Source organism: Balaenoptera borealis (genome assembly GCF_965194805.1).
Source record: "Balaenoptera borealis genome assembly, chromosome: 11".
In the NCBI taxonomy this organism is placed as follows: Eukaryota; Metazoa; Chordata; class Mammalia; order Artiodactyla; family Balaenopteridae; genus Balaenoptera; species Balaenoptera borealis.
In genome coordinates this window covers 3,469,049-3,491,484 of record NC_138868.1, presented here as the reverse complement: position 1 = coordinate 3,491,484, position 22,436 = coordinate 3,469,049, and the positions used below count along the sequence as shown (strand labels likewise).

General features: G+C 56.2%; 1 protein-coding gene across 12 annotated transcripts in view; it reads left to right on the top strand.

Annotated features, from left to right (window-relative positions):
* The window catches only part of ANO1 (anoctamin 1), a 90,802-nt gene that overhangs the window by 23,110 nt on the left and 45,256 nt on the right, over positions 1-22,436 (top strand). For 8 of the 12 annotated variants that reach the window (XM_082340603.1, XM_082340606.1, XM_082340611.1 and 5 more), the window contains 9 exons: positions 578-676; positions 1,423-1,574; positions 3,111-3,165; positions 6,308-6,359; positions 8,804-8,869; positions 9,356-9,411; positions 12,945-12,986; positions 18,222-18,286; positions 19,104-19,238. In XM_082340603.1, the coding sequence (XP_082196729.1) occupies positions 578-676; positions 1,423-1,574; positions 3,111-3,165; positions 6,308-6,359; positions 8,804-8,869; positions 9,356-9,411; positions 12,945-12,986; positions 18,222-18,286; positions 19,104-19,238 (722 nt within the window). The remainder of the gene's footprint in view (positions 1-577; positions 677-1,422; positions 1,575-3,110; positions 3,166-6,307; positions 6,360-8,803; positions 8,870-9,355; positions 9,412-12,944; positions 12,987-18,221; positions 18,287-19,103; positions 19,239-22,436) is intronic. The other 4 variants (XM_082340612.1, XM_082340610.1, XM_082340608.1 and 1 more) reach the window with 1 other exon arrangement.

The following is a 22,436-nucleotide window of genomic DNA, read 5'->3' as shown; positions in this document are numbered from 1 at the left end:
GTGGGGGAGGAGGGCTGGACTCGAATGCAGGGTTGCCTCGAGTCCTCTCGCATTAGGATAAAGTCAGTGCTGACCCAGGGAACCCGGGGGGTGGCCGGGTCCAGACAGAGGTGTGTCCTGACCCCACAGAGATGCCCAGAGGGGACCATCTTCACCATCACCTCCTCACCTCTGCTTGGGCACCCCGGGGACACCGAGTACATCCAGTCAGTCGAAGGGCCTGGGCTCTCAGTTGTGGACGGCCTTCTGTGGTTCAGGCTGCTCTGGGGCCCCTCGGTTACCCCTCTGAGAACTTCCCAGGTGTTGTGGGATCCGGGACCTCCCTCCAGGCACCCTCCCGGCTGTTGATCATTCCCGTGGGACCCGGGGGTGGGGGGGAGCCCTCTCAGCCCCGCAGCTTTCTTCCATCATCTGGAAGGAGGGGACTGTAGCAGTGCCTCAAAGCATCGTCAGAGGAGCCATGAGGTGACAGGCAGAAGCAGCTGCCCAGTAAACGGTAGTTGCCCCCGAGGGTGAAAATGGTTTTCAGCCCCAAACATCTGCCCACGCTGACCAAGGACCTCTCCCCTCTTTCTAGACGAAAATTCACGGGGTTGGGTTTGTAAAAATCCATGCACCCTGGAACGTGCTGTGCAGAGAGGCTGAGTTTTTGAAACTGAAGATGCCGACGAAGAAGGTGAGTGGTGCCCCTACTCCACAGGGGTCGTCTCGGGGATGCCCGGCAGGAAAGCGTCATCGGGAGGGTCTGAGCTCTTACGAAAGCCCAAGGGAGCTTCAGCCGCCCCCGGGAGGGCAGGAGGGCTCCCGTGTCCTGCGGGCGGAGAGTATAACCCGCTCCCCCAGAGATGCCAGAGGAGCCCGGGAACTTCTCACAGATACAAACACAGTGAAACTTCCCGCTCTGACCGTTCGTACTTGCAGTATTTCAGCTAATTTATTAGACTCACTTTAATTCCATTTCCTCGCTTGCTGGGGTTTTTCTTCTTAATCTCTGACAGCTTCGGGCTGGGAAGCAGTCTGCCAGTTCGTCCGAGGAGCTTAGCGAGGCATCGGGGTTTACTTTGGTCCTTGGGGAGGAAAGCAGGGGGGGATGAAGCTGTTCTCGGCAGCAAGTCAGCTCCCAGCTTCTCAAATCCGCCAGAATCCTCTGGATTACCTCTTTTTAAACAAAAGTGAAGCTGGGGGAAGTTCTCTGGAATGTACTAGAATTGCCCTTTTGGCCGGGATCTCCCGAAACTCTGAGCCTTCAGGCTCATCTAGAAACGCGGGCATGGAGGGGGCATCGTGGCCCATCCCCGCCCCCTGTTCCCAGGCCGGGCCGTCTCTGTGGCGGGGGGCTAGTTCCCTGCCCGTCTCAGCATAGATTCCCAGAGTCATGGCTCAGCAGGTGACATGCGTCCCCCTTCCCTGCCTCGCCCGCAGCTGTATCACATTAATGAGACCCGTGGCCTCCTGAAAAAGATCAACTCTGTGCTCCAGAAGATCACGGACCCCATCCAGCCCAAGGTGGCGGAGCACAGACCCCAGACCACAAAGAGGCTCTCCTATCCCTTCTCCCGGGAGAAGCAGCACCTGTAAGTGGGGACCCCCCCCCACCCACTTGCCCCTTCCCGAGGGCCCCCCCCCGCTGTGTGGTGATTCCACCCCGTGTTGGACGTGGTCCTCTGAGGCCAGAGGGAGTTCTCCATCCCCCCAATGAAGTGGGGATTTCAGCCCCTGGAGCATATTCGCATAAGAGCTTGTGGTTCTTGAGCACAGAAGAGGCCCTGGAAATAACATCCAAGGTCATTATTCACTGAGGAATTAAGGGGACAAGTCTTGTCCTGCTGGGTGACACTTGGGAAAACTAGCTTGAGCCCATGTGAGGGAAGGCTTGGGCCTGGGATTAAAGCCCCAAAGCAGTGGCCTGGGTACCCTCCCCTTGCCCTTCTCTGTCCCTCTTGGGATGTGTCCCGAGGAGTTGGGTCTGGTTAGCTGCACCTCCTGAAGGCTGCCGAGCTCTGGGAGCCAAGAACCGAAAAGCAGCCCCAGCTGGAGTCCTGAGGCCCCAGAGACTCACAGCCAGTGCAGTTGCCTGGCAGGGCTGCACCTATTCTGGAACCTTCCCTCCTCCCCTGCTCCTGAGGGGCAATGAGGCGTAGCCACCTGGGTCAGCGGCAGCTGCAAGGCCTCCTTGGGGCCTCACTGGGCAGAGCTGGAGCGAGGGCAGGGGTGGGAATAGAAAGCTTGGAGTCTGGGAATCCTGTGGGGCTAGGATGACAAGCTCTAGGGAATGGGAGGCTCCTGGACACCCCTGGTCCCACGGGACATGAAGAGCCTCCGCTCAGAACTGGGGCTTCCGCCCTGGCCCGGGCATTAGTCACAGGGCCGGGGCCACATGCTTCACTCGCTGTTTCCCGATCCTCCTGGGGATAAGACATAAGAGAGAAGGAAGTGGCTCCGGCCCAACTCCTCCCACCAGCGCCAGGACCCGGGCCCCCTGCGCATTAGAGGGAGATGCCCTCTTTCCATGACCCCCAGGGCCCTGGCCACCTCCCTTGGCACCCCCTGCCTTGCCAGGCTTGGCTCACCTCCAGGCTCTGGGCCACCCCCAACCCTGAGTCGCCCTCCCCGGCTCTACCCTGAGTGTGTTGGGAATCGGGTAATGTGTTCCAGAGGCAACCCTCTGCCCTCAGGAAGCCTTAGGAAATCTCTGTGTGGCCCAAGACCTCCGGACGGAAACCATTTGGAAATTATAGGGAGACTGCCTTAAATAGTAAAGTGTCCGATGGTGGGATCACCCCAGGAATGCTGCAGCAGAGACTAAAATCTGCCCCCGAGGGTGTCATTGGAAGGAAAAGGGATCCTTGGCGAGGGAGGTCTGACCTCAGTTGCCCCTGGGGTCACTTCCCACCCACGGGGGTCTCCCAGCCTCCCCGCCTCCCGGAGGTGTGAGGGGATGAATAGACTCTTCCAAATGCCCAGGGTCGGGTCACACCCGGCGTGCGGACAGAGCTTTGTCAATTTCACGGTCACCGCTCATGGGGGTAGCGTGGCCCCCCAAGGCCTCGGAAACCGGGAGCGCTGATTCCAGTGAGCTGTGTCTCTTTTTGTTCCCAAAATTTCAACAGATTTGACCTGTCTGACAAGGATTCCTTTTTCGACAGCAAAACCCGGAGCACGATAGTAAGTATCGCTCACTCGTGGGAATCCGTAGCTCCCCAGCAAGGTGGCCCCGGGGAAACGGGATGATAATTTCATTTCAGCCAAGCTCCTCTGGGTGGAAGGGGCTCTAGTTGTCTGTAACAGAAATCATTAGAATAATAAAACCAGCGGGCTTCGAGGGACCCGGGGGATGGCCGGGGTGGGGCAACAGGGAAGAAGCAGAGGGATTCCAGACCAGCTGGGTTATTTCAAAATGTTCCCGCATCTTTGCAGTTCCCAGCACGCCTCTCCAGCCTCCTTGCCACTTGCCCTTAGTGGAATCAGTACGTCCCTGTCTCTCTGGAGGTTTGTGAGCAGGCAGGCCTGGCAGGAGTGATGGGGCGGTGTAGGCAAAGGGGCGAGGGTTTGGGTAGATTTCCAGAGCTTTGCCAGACGAGCAAACTGTGGTTTGAAATCTGACCAGGCCGCCTTGCCCTACGCCAGGTATTGGCTTAATGTTTATCCATCGGCCACCAAGTTGTCCGCCAGCCAAGCTGGGCTGTGCGCGGCTCAGGACCCAACTTCTATCTAAACAAGTATTAACCTCACAGCCAAGCTGCTGCTTCTCTCTCTTCCTGGCCCAGAAAGCCCAGCCTGGCGAGGAGAGGGGCAGGGCTGGGAGGAGGCGGCTGCTTGACCTTGAGCAGATAACTGCCCCTCACAGCCTCGTCCTGAGACTGGCAGGCACCCGGGCACAGGACAGTGAGTGGTGTAGGCCGCCTTGGCGTGGGGGGCTCAGGCCACTGCCTGGACAGACAGAGCCCGTTCCCATCAACCCTGTGTCCCCTCCCAGCCTAGCGACTGGCAAACGGGACGAGGTGGTGTCCTGCTCAAAGGGCAGCCATGCGCCCACACCAAGGGTACCCTGGATGCAGTGCCGGGAACACAGCCGCTGCTGTGGTTTTTATTATTGACCATGTTACTGGTGAAATTAGCAATTAAATCTCATTATAATAAACAATGAGGAACTCATTTGTGCAAAAATGTCAGCAGCCAGTGTAGCTCGGGGCTGACATGCGGTCCAGGAGAGGTAAGTTCTCCCTCTCGGACACCGACCCCTCGGGAGAACCAGACGCAGTTGAACCTGAACGGTTTCACTTTTTCTCTGTCATGTTGGGATGGGAGAGAATTGGAATGGCCAGCTGGGGGAACTGAGGCACATGCTGTGTTTCCATACGTATGTGCACCCCAGTTTTTACATTATCTGGAGCCACCAGGATGCTCCTGGAAGCACAGGGCAGGGTACAGATTCGTAAATTCATTTTTTTTTTCTTTTTTTACTTTATTGTTTTATTTTATTTTTTTGGCCACACCATGTGGCTTGAGGGATCTTAGTTCCCCGACCAGGGATCGAACCCGGGCCCCTGGCAGTGGAAGTGCGGAGTCCTAACCACTGGACTGCCAGGGAAGTCCCTGTAAATTCACTCTTGCTGTCGGGGTGGAGGCCTGGGGTTGGGGGGCATATGTGAATGGAAGCTCTAGGCCCCCTCTCGTGGAGAATCCACTTTAAAATTGAGCTCAGACCGTGATCCCCAAGTCACAGAAGGCAATTCTGTCCGAGCCAGTAAGTGTTAGCTGAATGATCCATGACTCCGATTACCTCTGGGGTGGGGGGCACTCTCTCCCAGAGACCCTGAAGGCCTGTTTGTAAAACACCAATGCTCCAGAGAAACTCTTTGGTGACTCAAAACTTTGTCCTTGGTTAGTTGGACCCTGTGGTCTTGAGACCCAGTGTCCTTCTAGACAAAGATATAACAGTCCCTCCTGTCTCCTTCCCTGTGCTCCTAGCATATCGGGGCAGCCCAGTGTGCAGGCGGGTAGGAGTCGGGATCAGCAAGGAACAATGGGGAAGGACCTGAGGTGCTGGTCTTAGGACTTGGATTTTCAGCCTGTAGGCACTAGGGAGCCATAGATGGTTGTAGAGCAAAGTCCTAGAAAGATCACTGCCAGTGGCCAGTCATGGAAGGGCAGATGGAGGGTGGATGTGGGATCACAGGGGTGGTTGTGAAGGGGGGCTGTGGCTGCACGTGGAAGGGAGGAGGTGGTTATGGGAGAATCAGCAAGGTCAGGATGAGGCCACCGATTAGATTCAAGATGTGCCGGGGAGAGAGCCAGCTAACTGGGTCATTCATTCATTCATCAGTCCGTTACTGAGCACCTGGTGTCTGCCCCAGATGGGCGGGAGGTGAGGGAGGCAACAGGCACATGGCAGGGGTGAGTAATCCGGGACAAGAGAGCAGCGTTGGGGAACTCCCTGGTGGTCCAGTGGTTAGGACTGGGCCCTCCTCTCTTTCACCTACAGGGCCCATGTTCATCCCTGGTCGGGGAACTGAGATCCCTCAAGCCGAGTGGCGCGGCCAAAAAAAAAAAAAAAGAAAGAGCAAAGTTAGAAGGCAGAGCAACAGGGATGGTGTCTGCTCGATGACCTGTTTGTTAAGGTGGCTCTGTAGCCATTTAGCTCTCAGGGGGAGAAGCGCTTCTGGCAAAAGTAACAGCCAGGGTGAAGGCCCTGTGGCCTCAGGAGAGGGTTGGCAAGTGAGGGGGGGCAGCCAGGAGGCCGGGTTGCTGGGACAGGGCCTGGGGGGCACTGGAGGGTGGGACCTCGAGGGGGTCTCGGGGGGTTAGAGTGCTCTGACCCACGCGTCTATGGCACAGGGCTGATTCTTTTCACCCCATTTTGCAGATGGGGAAACTGAGGCACGGGGCACGAGGTAGATAGCCCAAGACCACACGGCTACAAGGACGCAGACCCAGGCAGGCAGACCCCCAAGCCGGGACTCCTGAGGCAGCGAAGTGAAATGTTTTGTTCGTAAAAGGGGCACAGGTTTCTAGAACATTCAGGGCCACACCCGAGAGTGATCCTATCAGCGGAGTCCTCACGCCTCTGAATTCCAACTCACCTCTCAGCCAAAAGGGGTGGAAATCCACCACCAGAGTGCACAGGACCCCCGTACTCCTGAGCCCAAGCACGGTGTGGGCCTTTCGAGGTGACCTTGTCCCCAAGAACGCAAGTCCTGACCCCATCCTTGGGGGACGCAGGAGGCTGGCGCTGGTAAAAGTCACCACCTCCCTTCCCGGTGACCCGTGATGGAGTAGCTCTGGTCCCCCCTTGTCTCCACAACAGGTCTACGAAATCCTGAAGAGAACAACGTGTACCAAAGCCAAGTACAGCATGGGTAAGGGCGTGCTTGGGGCTTGAGCTCAGCACTCATCTCGCTGTGTAATCTTGCCTCCCCATCTTCTCTGTGGGAGGCGGGTGGCCGGGCTGGGGTTTTTTAGAGGGTTTTGATTTAAGCCTGGTGTAACAGTCTCAGGCAGGAGGGCCGTTCCGGGACCGAGGGGCGGTTTTACAGCCCTTTTAAGCACCAAAGGATCCTCCTCTCTGGCTTGAGGCATCTGTGGTGGCCTGTGGAGCCTCTCAATGCAGAGGCAGTAAATCCTGGCTGCTGGAAACTGGAGGGTGACCAAGGGGCCCTGACCCTCTCTTGACCTTTACAGTCCAGGGGGAGGTAGTTAGGGTTCCAGCCGGGGCAGCAGCCTGATGCAGCAGCCAGACACGCACACAGTCTAGAAGGTGCCCCACCCCGGGCCGTGGCCTTGCTGGAAGGGGTGCCCCTTGACGTGTGCCCTTAGGCGGAACCTGCCACAAAACCGTCCCCGCTGGGATCCTAGGATACCGGTTTACAGAACACCTCAACCACAGGTGCAAAACCTTCTCGATTAAAGCGTGCAGAGGGAACCACCCCCACCCCCACCACCATGCAGGTCCCTTGCCCACCGCCGCAGGCTGAGTTTGCTAAAGCAAAACGTTTCAGGGCAAAGTGATGCCTTTCCCCAGTCTTTCCCCCCTTCCTGTTGAGCTGCTTTGTGCCCCGCTGAGAGCGGAGCTCACAGCACAATCCTTCATGCTCTGGAAGCATCTGAAGCTCTGAGCCTGTGGTTCGAGGGCGCAGGGCAGGGCTGGTAAGAGCCTCTGTATCGGGAGAGATGCCCTGCCTGTTGGCTTCCTGCGAGGGAAGGAAGGCAAGAGCAGGAGAGGACTCAGGTGCTCGCAGCCGAAGTCTGGGGCAGGCCCAGGATGTGGGGGGGGGGGGGGAGACGACACCTCCAGGGTCAGACAGGCTGCCCAGGGTGGCCCAGCGGTCAGGCACGGGCCCGCCCTCTGGGCCTGAACTCTCTAAGCCCGTGTACTAAGTCATGGCGGGGGATGGACACTCAGGAGTCAAGAGGAGGCCAGGAAAACCGTCCCCGAGGGAGCAACATGGCCCCGGCCACCAGAGGTGGGGAGAAGCGTGGGTCTAGTCCCAGCGACGCATCTCAGAACTCAGTCTCCCTTTAGCGTCCCTGTAGGGGCCCTTCTGGTGGAGACTCGTGTGGTTGCTGTGAAGGTTTGCAGAGAGTCCAGGGTCTGGCGCTTCTCAGCTAGAGCTGATCCCCACCCCGGGCCATGCTGTGTGTTCTGGCCAGTTCCCTGGCAGCACTGGTTCCCAGTGCCGGTGACGAAGCAGAGAGATGGAGGGGCCTTCTCTGCACCCCATTTCACACTGGCCTTGTCTGAGAGCCCTCCTGACCTCCAGATTCATTGATGGGTTCAGTCACCCACCAGCCTCTGTGCCAGGAAGGTCCCTACCCTCAGGGAGTTTCCATTCTGGAGGACGAACACAGGAGAGATGACCAGGTAAACCAGAACATAATCTTGCAGGTTGAGGGGGATGTAGTGATGGGGGATGTAGAACCAGTGATCAGAGGTCTTTCTGATGGGGGATGTAGAACCAGTGATGGGGGATGTAGAACCAGTGATCAGAGGTCTTTCTGATGGGGGATGTAGAACCAGTGATGTGGGATGTTGAACCGGTGATCAGAGGTCTTTCTGATGAGGTGACATTGGAGGGGTGAAGCTTCCGGATAGAGGGAGCCCCTGTGGCAGCACGGTGTTGAGAGCATTCTAGGGACGGTGAGAAGCCAGTGAACCTGAATCCGGCCCCTTGTTCATTTTTTACTGCAGCTGAACTTTCCATTCATGGGGCTTTGGCCACGTGCTCCCACCTGGCTCCGGTTTGGATTTCTAAGTGTCCCTAGGTGCCCTGACCATTCCAGATCACTAGCTGAGGAGATGGTCTATTTTTAAGTGGATTTCAGGGAGTGCCTTTCCCACCAGTGTCACAGCAGAGTAGTCAAGAGTGGGCCGGCCAGGCCAATGAAAAATCTGACCCCCTTCCCACCTAGAAAGCCTCTTCATCCAGGCAGAGGGTTCTGTGACCAGCAAAGGGCTTCGTGGAAACTCCTGGGCAGTACTGGCCCCCAAGGATGTGTGCAAAGCAAGATCAGATCTCTGGGAAGCCCCAGACCCATGCGTGGCCGGGCTCTGCCTTACCCCCTCACGACGCTGTCTTCTGGGGCTGGGTGCCCAAGCCCACACCTCTGGATTCTAGGAGGTGCAGGTGTGGTTATTTTTATCCTGCTCCCAGCGCAGGGCTTCAGGCAGCAAACAAGGGGCCCAGCCATCGTTCCCCTGCCCCCAGGAGTGCTAGACTGTGAGCGTGAGTGTTTTGCCCCCCAAATGCAGCTTTGACCCTTTCGGGCCCTTTTGCATGTAACTAATAGCCGGATGTGTAAACAGGGCAAGGAGAGGGAAGAAAGAAGGACTCTGCCCTTTTAAGTAAAAGGCGAAAATGTGGTAAATATGGTAAGTGCTCTGCCCCTGCGTGGGGCACGCAGGCCTCCTCTTTGGCTTTTCCAATCAACCTAAAATCTAATTCCAAATTGTATGTGTGTTTTCTGACACCATCAATTTTTCCATCCATATTTTTCTCATGATTCAGCTTTTCTAACCACTTACAATCCCCCTTCCTCACCTGCAGGTTTGCCCTCCAGCAGGCGGGGGTAGCTGGTGAATCGCAGGTTTGGGGGTACCTCCTTCCTCCCAGATGTAACTTCCTCTTGGGGTTTCCTCTGTGTCTTCCTAATTCTGCCAATAGAGCATGTTTTTATCATCTCCTAGTCGAACCCGGGGAGGAAACCCCAGAAAGGTGGTCGGGCTCTGTGCAACCAGGTGTGGCTCGCTTTGAGAAAATTCTCGGTGATTGAGACAGCCCTGGGACCACTCTGATTGAACACGGAGCCGTCGGAGACGGGCCTGGTCCGTAATCCTCTCTCTGCCTTTGTTTTCAAGGCATCACGAGCCTGCTGGCCAATGGCGTTTACTCGGCAGCCTACCCACTGCACGATGTAAGTAACCTTGACAAACATAGTTCATCTCTGCGCGTCATTTGATTCTCCAAACCCCAAGGGCCACACCCCCCAGGGAGATCTCCTTATCCTGTGGTCGGGGCTTCCTGCTTTGGCGCTCCTGTAAATGTCAGCCACTCACGGCCCTTCCTGGTTCCCCAGGTGGGGACCAGAATTACACACAGAGCCATCTTTTCTTACTGAATCATTCCACCAAGACAGGGGCACTTGTGGCAGAAACTCTGCACGGCCATATCTGAACCTCACAGCCAGTTGGTCCGCAAGAACTTTCCCTGGCTCAGTCTCCCCTACCCCGCCCCGCCCGGGCTCTGGCAGAATGACCAGAGAGCTCTGTTATGTATCTATTTCTGCAGAGCAAGTGGCCAGTTTCCTGAGCCGAATCTCCAAATCCCACTGGTATCCCCCTGACAAATATAGCCTGTGGCCACGGCCGCGTTGTCTTGGCTTGGGATAGAGAGAGAGAAGATTCTCTTCTTATTGTCTCTATGGAAACAAGGACTAGAGTTCAACAGGGCACTGGGGATGGGCCATGGGGCCTGAGCAGTGTGGGAACTCTGGACAGAGGATCTCTGGAACTTTCCAAATGTGTGTTACTGCAAAGGCTAGGAGAGAGAGAGGACAGGCATGGGGGCCCGGGGACCCAGATTCTAGTCCTGGCCGCTCACTCCTCTGTGACCTTGAGCAGAGGCAGCCCCTGTCCTCTCTGAGCCCCAGTGCCCCCATCTGCAAGTCAGAAATAATACCTGCCCTGTCCAGTTGCCAGGGCTGCAGAGGGTGTTAGCAGGAATTCAGAAACAGAAGGGCTTTCAGTAAGACATTGGACGAACGGGGGGTGGGGCTGGACAGCAAAGGGCTGTCCACCCAGACTGTTGACTCAGAGGGAAAGATGCTCAGCCGACCTGCCGCCGTCCCCCGTCACTCACTGTGAGGATTTGGGCTCAACTGATCCCGTTTTCCCACCTCTGCGCCTCCGTTCATGCTGTTCCCTCTGCCTGTGGCGCTCTTCCCTCCTCCTCTGCCTGGACAACCCCTCCCCAGGGCAAACAAAACATCCCCATGGAACCTTCCTTTCCCCACCTCCCCAGCACGGTTGAGTCTTCCTTCCTCTCTGGACCTCCACGCTCCCTGTCCCACAAAGACAACACTGTTTGGCCACCATTCATTATGCATGCATCTCATGAAAGCCTCTGCACCTAGTAGGTGCTCAATAAATGCAGTGTGGGGTTAAGTCGAGTTGTCTTGGTGATTGACCTGTTGCGGGATGAATGTTTCGAGGGAGGACTCAGACCCCGCAGGTCCCCGCTGGCGCTCCTGGCTTCTCCCTAGAGGCGCCTCGCTCAGCCGTCCCGTCTGTGCCACTCAGGTTTGCTCAGCCCCACTTGACCTTTGAGCTGTCACTCCTGCCAAGACGTCAGGGACAGAAGCCGAAACGTTTCAGGGCCTCCCTGCCTGTTTGATTCAGCCTTTTAAGTCTTGAAAGGGAAAGGGGAAAGATCAACATTTCTGAGCACCTACTGTGTGCAAAGAACTGTGTCTAGTAGGAGCTTTATCTCATTTAATCTGGTGCAAACACGGAGGCTCAGAGAGCTTTAGTGACTCGCCCAAGTTCACACAGCCCCCGTGGAGGAGCTGGGGCCAGAGGCCAGCCCTGGTTGACAGCAGGCTACTCCACCCCTGGCTGCACCACCACTGCGTCCTCTGGAGGACGAGGCACCCCTCTTCTCAGGCTTCGCTGCCGCATTTGTCTTAGGAATCGATTCTCGCAGCAGTTTAAACCGACGAGTACAAGACTTCCACTGAGCCCCCAGAAAGCATCTCCAAGATCCTCATGTTAGAAACTCCTTGCGCACCATCATCTTTGTCCCTTACACAGCAGTAGGGAAGCCCGCCACGTGGGGTCTGTTCCCACTTTACAGATGGGGAAACTGAGGCTGCAGCTGCTCAAGCAACTTGCCCACGGGCACACAGCCAAGGAGTGGAGCCCAGATCCTCTGGCTCTGCTTCCAGGGTTCTTTCCAGCGGGATGATGGATCTCGGTCATCTCGAGGGAATATGAGATTTTTACATCCATGAATTTTCCGTACAGCTGATGGACACACACCCCGTTAAGTGCCAAAGCTGATGTTCAAATATTTGGGGAGATAAATCCTTCTGAAGCTAGCCCTGTGGACCCCATGCCTTAAACAGAGGATGCCGGCCGCTGCTAGGCTGCACCTCGGCCTCTGGCAGGCAGCAGGCCCCCCCCGCGCGTGTACGCTTCTCACCATCTGCCTCTCACCCCTGAGCTGTCCTAGGTCACATCTCAGTGCATGGCCCAGAGCATCCCACCCTCTCCAGGGCCTTGCTTGCTGCGTTCACTCACTCATTCATTCATTCAACAAGAGCATCTGCCAGGCCAGGGGCCGGGGTCATTGCCAACCAGACAGCAGCCTGTTAGGACTGCACATAGAGGAAGAGCCTTCTACTCCATAACTAGCATTCGAATCCGGAGAAGGACTTGGCGTTTCAGCCGCTGCTGGGTGGCTTTTTGGCTTCCTTCCTGGTTGGCATCTGCCCCCTTCAAGGTCACCGGCTAACTGACCTCTACAGAAATGAGGTGCTGCTGGAATCATGGGGCCGTCTTAGACAAGAGGGAAAACTCTGGGAAGGGGATAGGTTGGGTTGGGTGGGGAGGACCCCTGAAGACCCGGGGGGGAATTTGGTTAAACTGCTCCCAGAACATCTTCATTCAAAGACCACAGGCATCGGTTGCCCACCTGGTGCTCAAGTTCTCCCCGCCTGGAGGGGGCTGACGGGGCCGGAACGGGGGGTCATGGAAGGAGCTGGTGAGAGGAGAGGGCACCAGGCAGACCTCCCAGAGCCCTCAGAGCTTTATCTGCCCGGCAGCCCTCAGGACCGCTTGGCCAGGCGTCTAGTCATCAGTGTCACCCGTTGGAATACTGGGCTAGCTTTCGACCTTTAGACACTCCTTCTCTTCCATTGGATTTGGAGACTTGGATCCAAGTCCCAGGTCTGACCGGATTTTGCTGTCTCTGCCAGGAAAGTCAGTTTGCTCCTCTGAGCCTCGGTGTTCCCATCTGTAGAATGGGAACATTGGGCTCACCGATCTGTAGGCACTGGGATCATCTAACTCATGGTCCCTTCTGGGACACTTGAGAGGGAAGGGGGCACCACCCTAGTGGGGCCTGGGATGAGACGCCAGGACCCTCCTGGCAGAGTGGGATGCATGTTCACCCTGTTGACAATCCCTCCAGCCCCTGAAGCCCCCTTTCCTCTGTGTCACCAGTTCCAAGGACCTGACCATGTTCCCATCCTGGACGTTGTCTCTGTGTTGAGGGGAAGGCACTTCGGGCTTTCCCGGGACACTTTTTATCCTAGGAGGAGGGGGCCTGGGCGCCCTTCCGCACTGTGTGAAGTTCTGTCCTGGGACTAGCTCACCTGCGTAGTGGGGGCAGCCGGAGTGTATGTCTGGAAAGGTTACAGGACAGTAAGACACCTTTCTCTCTTTACAGGGAGACTATGAAGGGGAGAACGTGGAGTTCAACGACCGGAAGGTAGGTGCTACAGAGCCGGGAGACCGCTCCTCGGGGTCTGGGGGTCTGGGGGCCAGCGGGGGACAGGGGCTTGGGGGTCACGGCACTGCAGCCCCACATCTGAGCGAGAAGGTTGGTGAACTCACCTCGTTGGACTGTTTTCCTCTCTGATTCTCAAAAGCATCCTTGGCAGGTTGTCCGAGCGTGTGAAGGGAAGGGACGTGCCCCCCGCCTGCCCTTCCTTCCTGCACTAACCTGCACTTCCTCTGTCCTTCCTTCCTGCACTGACCTGGCCAGCTTCAAACCCGTGTCTCACTGGATCGGTCAGAACCTCCAGGGCTCTTTGCTGACATTTGGCCTAATCCTGCCTGGCTTCCGGGAAAATAAGTTTGGGAGCCACGGGGCCAGCCGCCTGGAGTGCCCCAGCCCCCAGCAGCACACGGGGAACACGATGGATGGTGGTCAAGCCAGTGTTTCTCAAACTTACTTGACCTGGAACCCTTTTTAATGGGAAAGTTATGGAGCCGGTGTCCCATGGGACACACTTTGGGAAATGCCTAGAGATCCTTTATTCTTCAATGGTTCTCCCTAATTCCACCCACCCAGGCTCTCAGGAAGCTCTGCTCCTGCACCCACCCCACATCCGCACCACCACAGCCAGTTCTCCTTCCCTCGCATGCCCACACCCGGATCCCAGCCTCCCTGCCTCCACATGAGCCCCTCGCAGCTCCCCAACAAGCCCTGCCCTCCCTCACCTCAGGGAGCAGCCCTCCCTGGGCTCTGCGTTCCTTTCAGCCCCCTTTGTCCCATCTCTTGCTCCCCAAGAACGGATCCTTCCAAGGTGCTAGGTGGGGATGTTTCCCTGAGAACCTCACAATGGAGGCCTTGTCCCAAATTGCAAGGCCCAGGAGACTCTGCGTGTGGAATGCTCTCTGTTCCCACCTCCCTCCAGCCCCCCATATGTGTTTTTAAGCCTCCGGTACTTGATACAACTCGCCTGCCCACCCACCCGGGAATCCAGCTGAAGATGCTATCTGATTTAGCACAAAAATTACATATTTGGTTATTTTTAGTGTAACATCTGGCATTCGTCTGAGAGCCCGTGACTTGCAGATCTCCTCCATCCCGTCCACGGGCCTGCCCTGCACCAAACCTGGCCTCAGAGCCCAGCCCCCTTCGTCCCTCTGCAGCCCTCTGCCACTGCCTGATGCCCTTCCTCCACAGAGACCCTCTTCTGGCCATTTAGCCTCCAGGTCCCAGGCCCCTCCGCCCTAATCTCCCACCCTCTTCCCCATGCTCCAGCCGCACTGCCGCCTTTCTAATCTAAAGACGACTCGGCTGATGGTCACGTCAGTGCCAAGACTGTCTCATTCAGTTATTACTCAGGAACTACTTACTGGGCACTATTGTGTGCTGGCCCAGAAGACAGCTCCAGGTTCATCCAGACCCAAAAGCTCTCTGCCTGGAATGCGGTCCACTTTCCACCCCCCTCTCCTCACTTAATGTTATGTCCCAGCAATGAATACAAAGCCTGGTCCATGATCAGGGAGTATTGGATGAGTGGATGGATGGATGGGTGGGTGGATGGGTGGACAGATGGACTGACAGATAGGTGGACGGGTGGATGGATGGATGGATGGAGGGGTGGATGGACTGACAGATGGATGGACGGGTGTATGGATGGATGGATGGTGAGTAGTGGTGGGTGGATGGAAGGAAGGAAAGAAGGAAGGGAGGAAGGGGAAATGCGCCAGATAACGTGTTTGTGTCCTAACTCAGAGAACTCATTCTCCCTTGGTCGCTCCATCTAAAGTGATCTGGTTCTGAGTATTTTGCTTTCACAATGACAAAATCTGTGGCATCCCATCAGTGGCAGGAGCCCCAAGTGCCCGAGGACAGAAGGGGGGACGTAGCCAAGCCAAGGCCCTGGTCCTGTGCTGAGCTGGCAGAGCAGGGGCACAGTAGGGATATTTCAGCAGAGGCAGGCCTGGGCCAGGGCTGAGCAAGGCCATAACTATTGGCCTGATCTTTGGGCCACAAACACTCGGGGCTTTGGGGCCAAGCGCTCCTTCCTCCAGGATTGTGGGGCGGGAGGGTTACTCCAGGTGTGGATTGAGCTGGTCTCATTCCTGTACTGCACTGAGAGCCACGGGGCCCTGGCCCATCATTCATTCATTCATTCATTCAACAATTACTTACTGGAAACCTGTTATCTGCCCTGTTTGAGAAGCTGGGGATGACACAGACCAGACAAACCTGGTGCCTCCATCCTAAGGGGAGACAGCAAGGGTTGAGTACACACACAGTAATTAAGGACAGCGTCAGTGCTGTGATGGACCTGCCCAGCCACATGGGCCCAGGTGGGAGGTCTGGGCAGGAGAGATGCCGGTGGAGGGAGCCAGGATCCCTCTGAGGTCCAGGTGCTGGAAGGCTCCAGCGTCACCGTGACCAGAGCCACCGGTGCCCAGCTGACCTGCCCCAGGGGCCCCCGACACCTCCCACCTGCTCACAGACTGAGGGGCCCCCAGAGTTCTGCCAACCATAGCCAGGAAATCTGATGCTTGATTTCCTTACGCTGACAGCTACAGGGTGATTGATGTTCTCTTCTTGGCAGGGAGAAAAGTCCACCGAGGTAAAGTGGTTTATGGAGAAAGCTGGAGTGTGCCCCCATCTGCCACATCTCTCAGGGGAAGGTGGCCGGCCTGCTGTGGCCAGTCCCAGTGGGCCCGGGAACAGGGTGACCAGCATGATGAGGGCAAGCCTTCCGGAGGATCTTTCTGAGCCTCCCCTCCCCCGCGGCAATCTCCACTCCCTCTCTTTCCATCCCAGGGTCTCTCCCCTCATCCCTCCCCACTCCCTCCCTCCCCAAGATGCTGGTCTATGGTGTAAATTTCAGCTGAGGGGAGGAAGCTGCCGGGGTCAGTGACTGGTGACGGCTGCTTTGTTTTTCCAGAGGTGCTGTGCGATCTCAACAGAGTTTGCTGGCTCAGACCCCTCCTTTAGAGAGTAAAACTGTAGGCTGTTCCTCCTTTTCTGCGTAATCAGACAGATGACACACAACAAGCGCCCAGCACTTCACTTCACAAAGCATGAGCCCATCTGGGTCCACTCCGTGACCTGGGAGGAAGGACCGACTCCTTCAGCATCAAGGAGGTGATGGAGCTCAGAGGGGAGGGAATCTGCCCTGGATACCCACTCCAGACCCAGCAGAGCCACCGTCCTAGCAGGGCACCACGGCTCCAATTCCTGGACCCCTTCTCCTCTGAGATGGGGGGCGGCCCTGGGCATCCCAGTTCCTTACCCAGAAGCTACAGAGGCTCCCGCACCAGCAGCCAGACTTGCCATTAAGTCTTTCAGAACTTGGAATCATGCTGAACACATCCTGCTTGCGCCACTTACAGAGAGACTTAAAATCTAAAGAAAGCTACCCTTAATAAAGATCAGAGCCGGCGAAACCCAGGATTTTGACAGCAAGGTTCGCTCATAATTTATTAAGAATGCATTTAGCTTTTCTATGTTATTTTCCTCCCTGTTTTTTCCTCCCTGCTTATTTTGTCCCTGTGTGCTGACTTTGGATGAAACACAGCACTTGTGTTCTCCTGAGTATTATTTTCAGAGCTGCAGAAGGAGAGAGGAAATGGAAAAGTTTGCTAGAAGGTCATTTCTAGGGACCCCTGACTCTCTGGTCTGTGGAAGCTGGCCCCGTCCCCGTGAGCCTCTTACACATTTTTAATTTTCAGAGACTCAATTGAAGGCATCTTTGTGCATAGAAATCCATCCCATCAGCTCTGGATCTTCCAAGTCAGTGGGGGAGAATGTAATATTAGCTCAGGCTTCTGTGACAAAATACCAGACTTAAACAGAAGACATTTATGTCTCACAGTTCTGGAAGCTGGAAGTCCCAGATCAAGGTGCCGGCAGGGTTGGGTTCTGGTGCGGGCTCTCTTCCTGGCTTGCGGACAGCCGTCTTCTCACTGTGTCCTCACACGGCCTTTCCTCCGTGTGTGCACGTGAAAAGAGAAAGCTCTGGTGTCTCCTCCTCTTCTTATAAGGATACCAGTCCTGTCAGGTCAAAACCCTGCTCTCATGACCTCGTTTAACCTTAATTACTTCCGGAAAGACGCAGCCTCCAAATACAGTCACGTTGGGGGCTAAGGCTTCAACCTATGAATCTGGGGGGGACACATTCAGTCCATAGTGTAGAGTATTTGGGGCGATGATATAAAAGGCTGTGTTCGGGGGCCACAGCAGAATCTGTATATAGGAGACCCCCAAGTGTTTAAGTCTAAATATTAAGAAAAGGAAAAAAGATGCGAGCCAAGCTTCAGTGTACAGGAGAGACCTGGGGCCCATGGTGAGTTCTCACGGGCGTGCCCACGCCTGCTTCCTGCCAGCAGAGATGGGCAGCCGAGGCCCTGGGTTCCCAGCTGGGGCCCAGCTCCCCTCCAGCCAGCAGTGTCACCGTAGGCTTTGAGTTAAGGTTGGTAAAGCATTAATTACCCACATGCATGGGATTTCTTTATTAAAACCAGCAGTCCTAACCCAGCGTCTTCCCGAGGACACCCTATACCCATGCGTTCATACAAGGCTTCCAATCGCCAAGCTCATTGCCATCCTGCCCAAAGCCTGGGGCACGATGGGGTGTGTAGATTTCATTTATTTCACGAAGCTGTGTTAATCAGACAGCCCAGCTCAGGAGACACACATCGGGCTCTCTGTGCATCCCGTGAGACTTTTAAAAATCGTACCACTGGTATTTCTCTGCTGCAAAGCCTGGTGGGTCTGTCTTTTTACAAAGAAAGTGAGCTGTCTGACAGTGGCGGGCCATTTGAGATCAATTCCAGATCAAACTGTGAGCAATGAGGACTCTATAATGATGCCAGAAGTTTCTTTCCCATCCCCACCGTCGCCTAAAAACGTAAGCCTATTCCTCGTCGGAAAGCCCGCCACCACCCGCGGCTTCTTCAAGGCCCTTACCAGAGCTGAAGGTTTTGACCCGTTTTTTCATGTCCGTCTCCCTGACCAGAACGGGAGCTCCAGGGCTCAGGGCTGTGTCTGCTGTGCTCATCTCAGAACCCGGCGTCCACCACAGTACCCAGCACAGGGCTGACCCTCTGCACGTGTTTGTTGAATGAATGAATGACGTAGCTGTGAGCGGACACCTCAGTTCAGCGGGGGCCCAGCAGCCCTGTGTTCTGGGGAGCAACCTGGGAGCGTTACATTTTCCCCAGCCCTTCACCACTTCCTCTCTCCCAGCTCCTGTACGAAGAGTGGGCGAGTTACGGGGTCTTCTACAAGTACCAGCCCATCGACCTGGTCAGGTGAGAGGGGACGCTGGGAGCAGGCCTGGTCGGATAGATGTCCCTGTGCATTTCGACTGTGATAAGTGTGCAGTGCATGGGGGCCTGCTTGAACTCGAAGAGCTTGTGCAGGAAAGCCAAGGTCTCCCGGCAGGACGGGAGCCTGGCGGAGCCTTAGATAAGCAGTTTATTCAAATTCACTGCAGGACGGGCTCTTATCTGTCATATTCACTGTCTCTCCCTAAATCCACAGTCCAGCCTGACCCAGCCAGGCATCTGGCGTGATTTCTTTCTGTGTTGAAAGGAAGAAAAGAGCTGCCTGGGAATTTGTAAGAACTGCCCCTCTGGGCAATGCGTCCTCTCCTGAGGGGAACTCCATCCCGGGCCAGGAAGGGGCGAACAGATCAGGCAATGGGTGTGCTGTTGGGGGACACGTAGACCAGAACTCAGCCCATCAAGGAGCCAGAAACGCTTAATATGCGGAGTGATTGGTTCTCTTGGTGCCTCGGGGCCGGAGTTTATTCCTGTCCTTAGGCTGAGCAGGGCTGGAACAGAGCTGACAGCCTCCGGGCAACATCATGCCCTTCAGCGTGGGCATCACAAGTGGAAATGCTCCCACCTTCGGGGCACAGCAGAGAAGTGCTGGCATAGGGAAAGCAGAGAGTACCCCAAACCTGACAGCCTGGCTCAGGGGCCCCCAGTCTCTGCTTCTTTGGTTGAGAGAATCAGGGGCCCCCCATGAGCTATTCCTCGCTGGTGGGGAGCGGGTACGGTGTAATTTTTTCCCCCTGATGTGGATTGAGAATGTGTCTCTGTTTGGCTTTGCCCTACGGTGCAGGAAGTATTTTGGGGAGAAGATTGGCCTGTACTTCGCCTGGCTGGGCGTCTACACCCAGATGCTCATCCCCGCCTCCGTGGTCGGGATCATCGTCTTCCTCTACGGATGGGCCACCGTCGATGAGAACATCCCCAGGTAGGCGGGCAGCCCCTCCCTCCGAACACATCTTCATCTTACTAAGGAGCCGCCTTCCTATTACTGCAGGAGCAGAACTCCCTGGGGCTCGGGCCCCGCACCCCAGCCCCTGCCCCGCCGTGCGCCCGCTCAGTTCCCCCGGGGACGTCACAGGCCAGGCCAGGCGCTGTCAGAAAGAGAGCTGCCCAGTCCAAAGGGTGTAATAGCCGTCTGAGCGCGTGGGCGGCCTTTGCAGGCACGATCGCCCTCGGAGACGCTTTATTATCGAGAGGAAGACATAAAATAAATATCCGACTCCTTTTCGTTCTTTGAAGCTTTTTTTCCCATTTAGTTCTTGGTCATTATGTGACAAGAAAATTGACTGCTTCCCTGTGCGGTCAGGAAATGAGACGGATGACCATTTGGAGACCTCGGGGCAGTGCACTCAGCCAGCCAGGCCCTTGTCCGTGCCGCATCCCCTGTCCCCACGGCTTTGGGAAATGTTGCAACAACAGGACCGTCATGAGGGCTGACCTGGTGCAACAGGCCCCGGTCTCTGAACGCAAGGCTGATAGTCCTGCTACTATTCACCAAGGGGTGGGCCAGGCGTGGGGGGCTCTTGGAAGGAGGCCAGGACCCCAGCGACAGCCCGGCGTCGTGCCGGGTGTGGTTCTCCCAGAATGGCAGCCAGAACGTGAGTCAAGCAGCGGGAGCTTGAGGACACCATCTCCCCTCTTTTCTAGTGGTTTCCTAGACTTGCTAATACCGACCCAGGGATAACTGATTGTGTTATGAGTTCAGGATTTCAGGCCTAACTTCCATTAGGGAACACTGTGCCGATGGACAAAACACTGGATAGAAAAGTGGACGCCCCTGGCCCTGCCTCCTGGGAGCTGGCGGTCTGTCGGGGACAGTCCCGGTACATCAGCGCAGTTTACGTTTCTTACAGCTCAGCCCAGTGTCTCTGAAGCAGAGCTGTGGTTTAGACAATCCATCCGTGGTTCTGATCAGAAAAGAGCCAATGAAGGAGTCTTTTACTTGGTGGAGAAACTGACTCCTTAGGACTCAGCGGTGCAGAAAGGCCACATCCAGTAACTTTGTGCAAGTGATGTGTGAATACATGAATAACACCTAAAATATTCCACCCACCCGGAATCAGAACGTTAAAGGAATCTGGCTTATGTCCCTCCAGGGTTATTTTGGGCACAGGCAGGAGAAAGCTTGTCCCTTTGTTTGCTAATGACACGAGTTCACTGTGCTTGGGTTTGACGAAGGCAGAGATCAAAAAGTAGCCCAGGCGCGGAGGGGACTGAACTCCAAAGCCAGAGAGACGCTGTGAGTGGAGGGTGAGGAGCTCCCCACGGAGACTTCTCCATCTGCCTTCCTGCTGGTCCTGGAAGGGAAGCTGCGCTGGTGGCCTCGTCCAGGATGCTCTGCCCAGGCAGGCGCGGGCTCCCTGACAAGGACGCCGACATCCCCAGGCCAGGCCAGGCCAGGCCAGCGCTGTCACACAGCCAGGGATGCAAACAGCGTTTACTGGGAATTCTGGAGCCCCGTCTGACCTCGGCCTCTGCTCACTTGGTGCCTTGAACAAAGCAGGAAGTGTGCATTCCGCTTGGAATCTGGCGCAAGCCAGTTTGTAGGATAGCCAGTGCCCCCTGCACCCCCTGCGCCCCGCACGATGCTGCCCTGCTGCCCCTGCCCCTCTATTTGCCCCCAAAGAGCAGGCCCACCCATGGCTTGTCTTTATTTTGGCTGAAGGCAGTGAAGGGAGAGGCTGAGGGTTTAAAACCAGCAGAAACAGGCTTTTTGACTGGTTGACGTTGTTTAAGCTGGCAGGGAGGAGGGCTGGGCAGCCGTGGGGCTCACAGGCAGGCAGAGACGTGGGCCCCGGCCCCGCCCCGGCCCCTCCCATCCTCAGGGCCCCAGGCGGCACCCTGACAATGGTGGAGGGGGCCTTCCATCCACAGGTTCCCTGAGAGGGGCTGGGGTCCTGCACGGGTGGGGTGTCCTGCCCCTCTGCCCTTCAGGAGAGGCCCCCAGAAGAGAGGAAGCTCAGGGAGGGACAAGAGATGGACCCCCTCGAGGCGGCTCCTCCGCCTCCTTTTAAAGTCACAGCAGCTGCCGGTGCTCCATTATTCCCACAATAATGATGGTGAACAGGAGATTGAGTCCCAGGGCCGTTCCGAGGGCTTCACGTGCATTCCCCTGTTTAATCCTCCTAACAACCCAGTAACACAGGTTCTCAGGGAATTCCCTGGTGGTCCAGTGGTTAAGGCTGCGCTCTTTCACTGCCGAGAGCCTGGATTCAATCCCTGGTCGGGGAACTAAGATCCCATGTGCTGCTCAGCGCAGCCAAAAAAAAAAAAAAAAAAAAAAAAAAACCCAATATACTTGAATAAAATGCCATGGCCTTTTAAAAAAGAAAAATGGGTTCTCTATTCTCAGCATCCCCATTCTATAGATGGGGAAACTGAGGCCCAAGGAGTTGGAGCAACCTGCCCAAGGCCACACAGCTCACAAGCGGTAGAGCTGAGATCCAAATCCAGAGCTGGTTCGCCCCCGAGTCCATGGTGCCCTACGGCCTCTGTGTGCCTGTCCCCGCCCCACATACGCGTGCACACAGGCACACACACGCATGCTCACACACGCACTCCCCCAGATGCTTCGAGGCAGCAGCTGGTCCATCTTTCCCTCTCCCATGCCTGACACCGTGCCTGGCACATACAGCATGTGCACAATCTTTTAATAAGTCTTTGGTAAGAGAAACTGTGAGAAGAGAATTGAGCTGAATGCCCGCGGTGCTAGCAGAGGAGGGTCCCTCACAGCCTCTCAGCAAGTGTTTCTCCAACACCGATGACTGTGGCCCAGCCACGATTCTGTGCATCCAGAAATTTTTTTAAAAGCCAAAAACAACCACCCGATTCGGCCCCCTCCTCGATAGCCACCTAACCCTTGGGAATCAGACTCCTGCCCGGTTTCTAACAATAGCTCAGTATCTTGTCCGAGTTAGCAGGGAGAAGGGCAGGGCAGGGCAGGGCAGAGTTGGCAGGGCCTAATTCTGGCCTCCATTCTCACCTTCCAGAAGGAGAAACTGAGTCTGAGGCTAAAGGACTGGGCCGGGGGCACAGAGGGCAGGAATAACCCATCAAGGACCTGGGCCACGCCCCCCTGGTCTCAGCAGGGAGCCCTCCTGTGGCCTCTGGGCATCAACTGAGA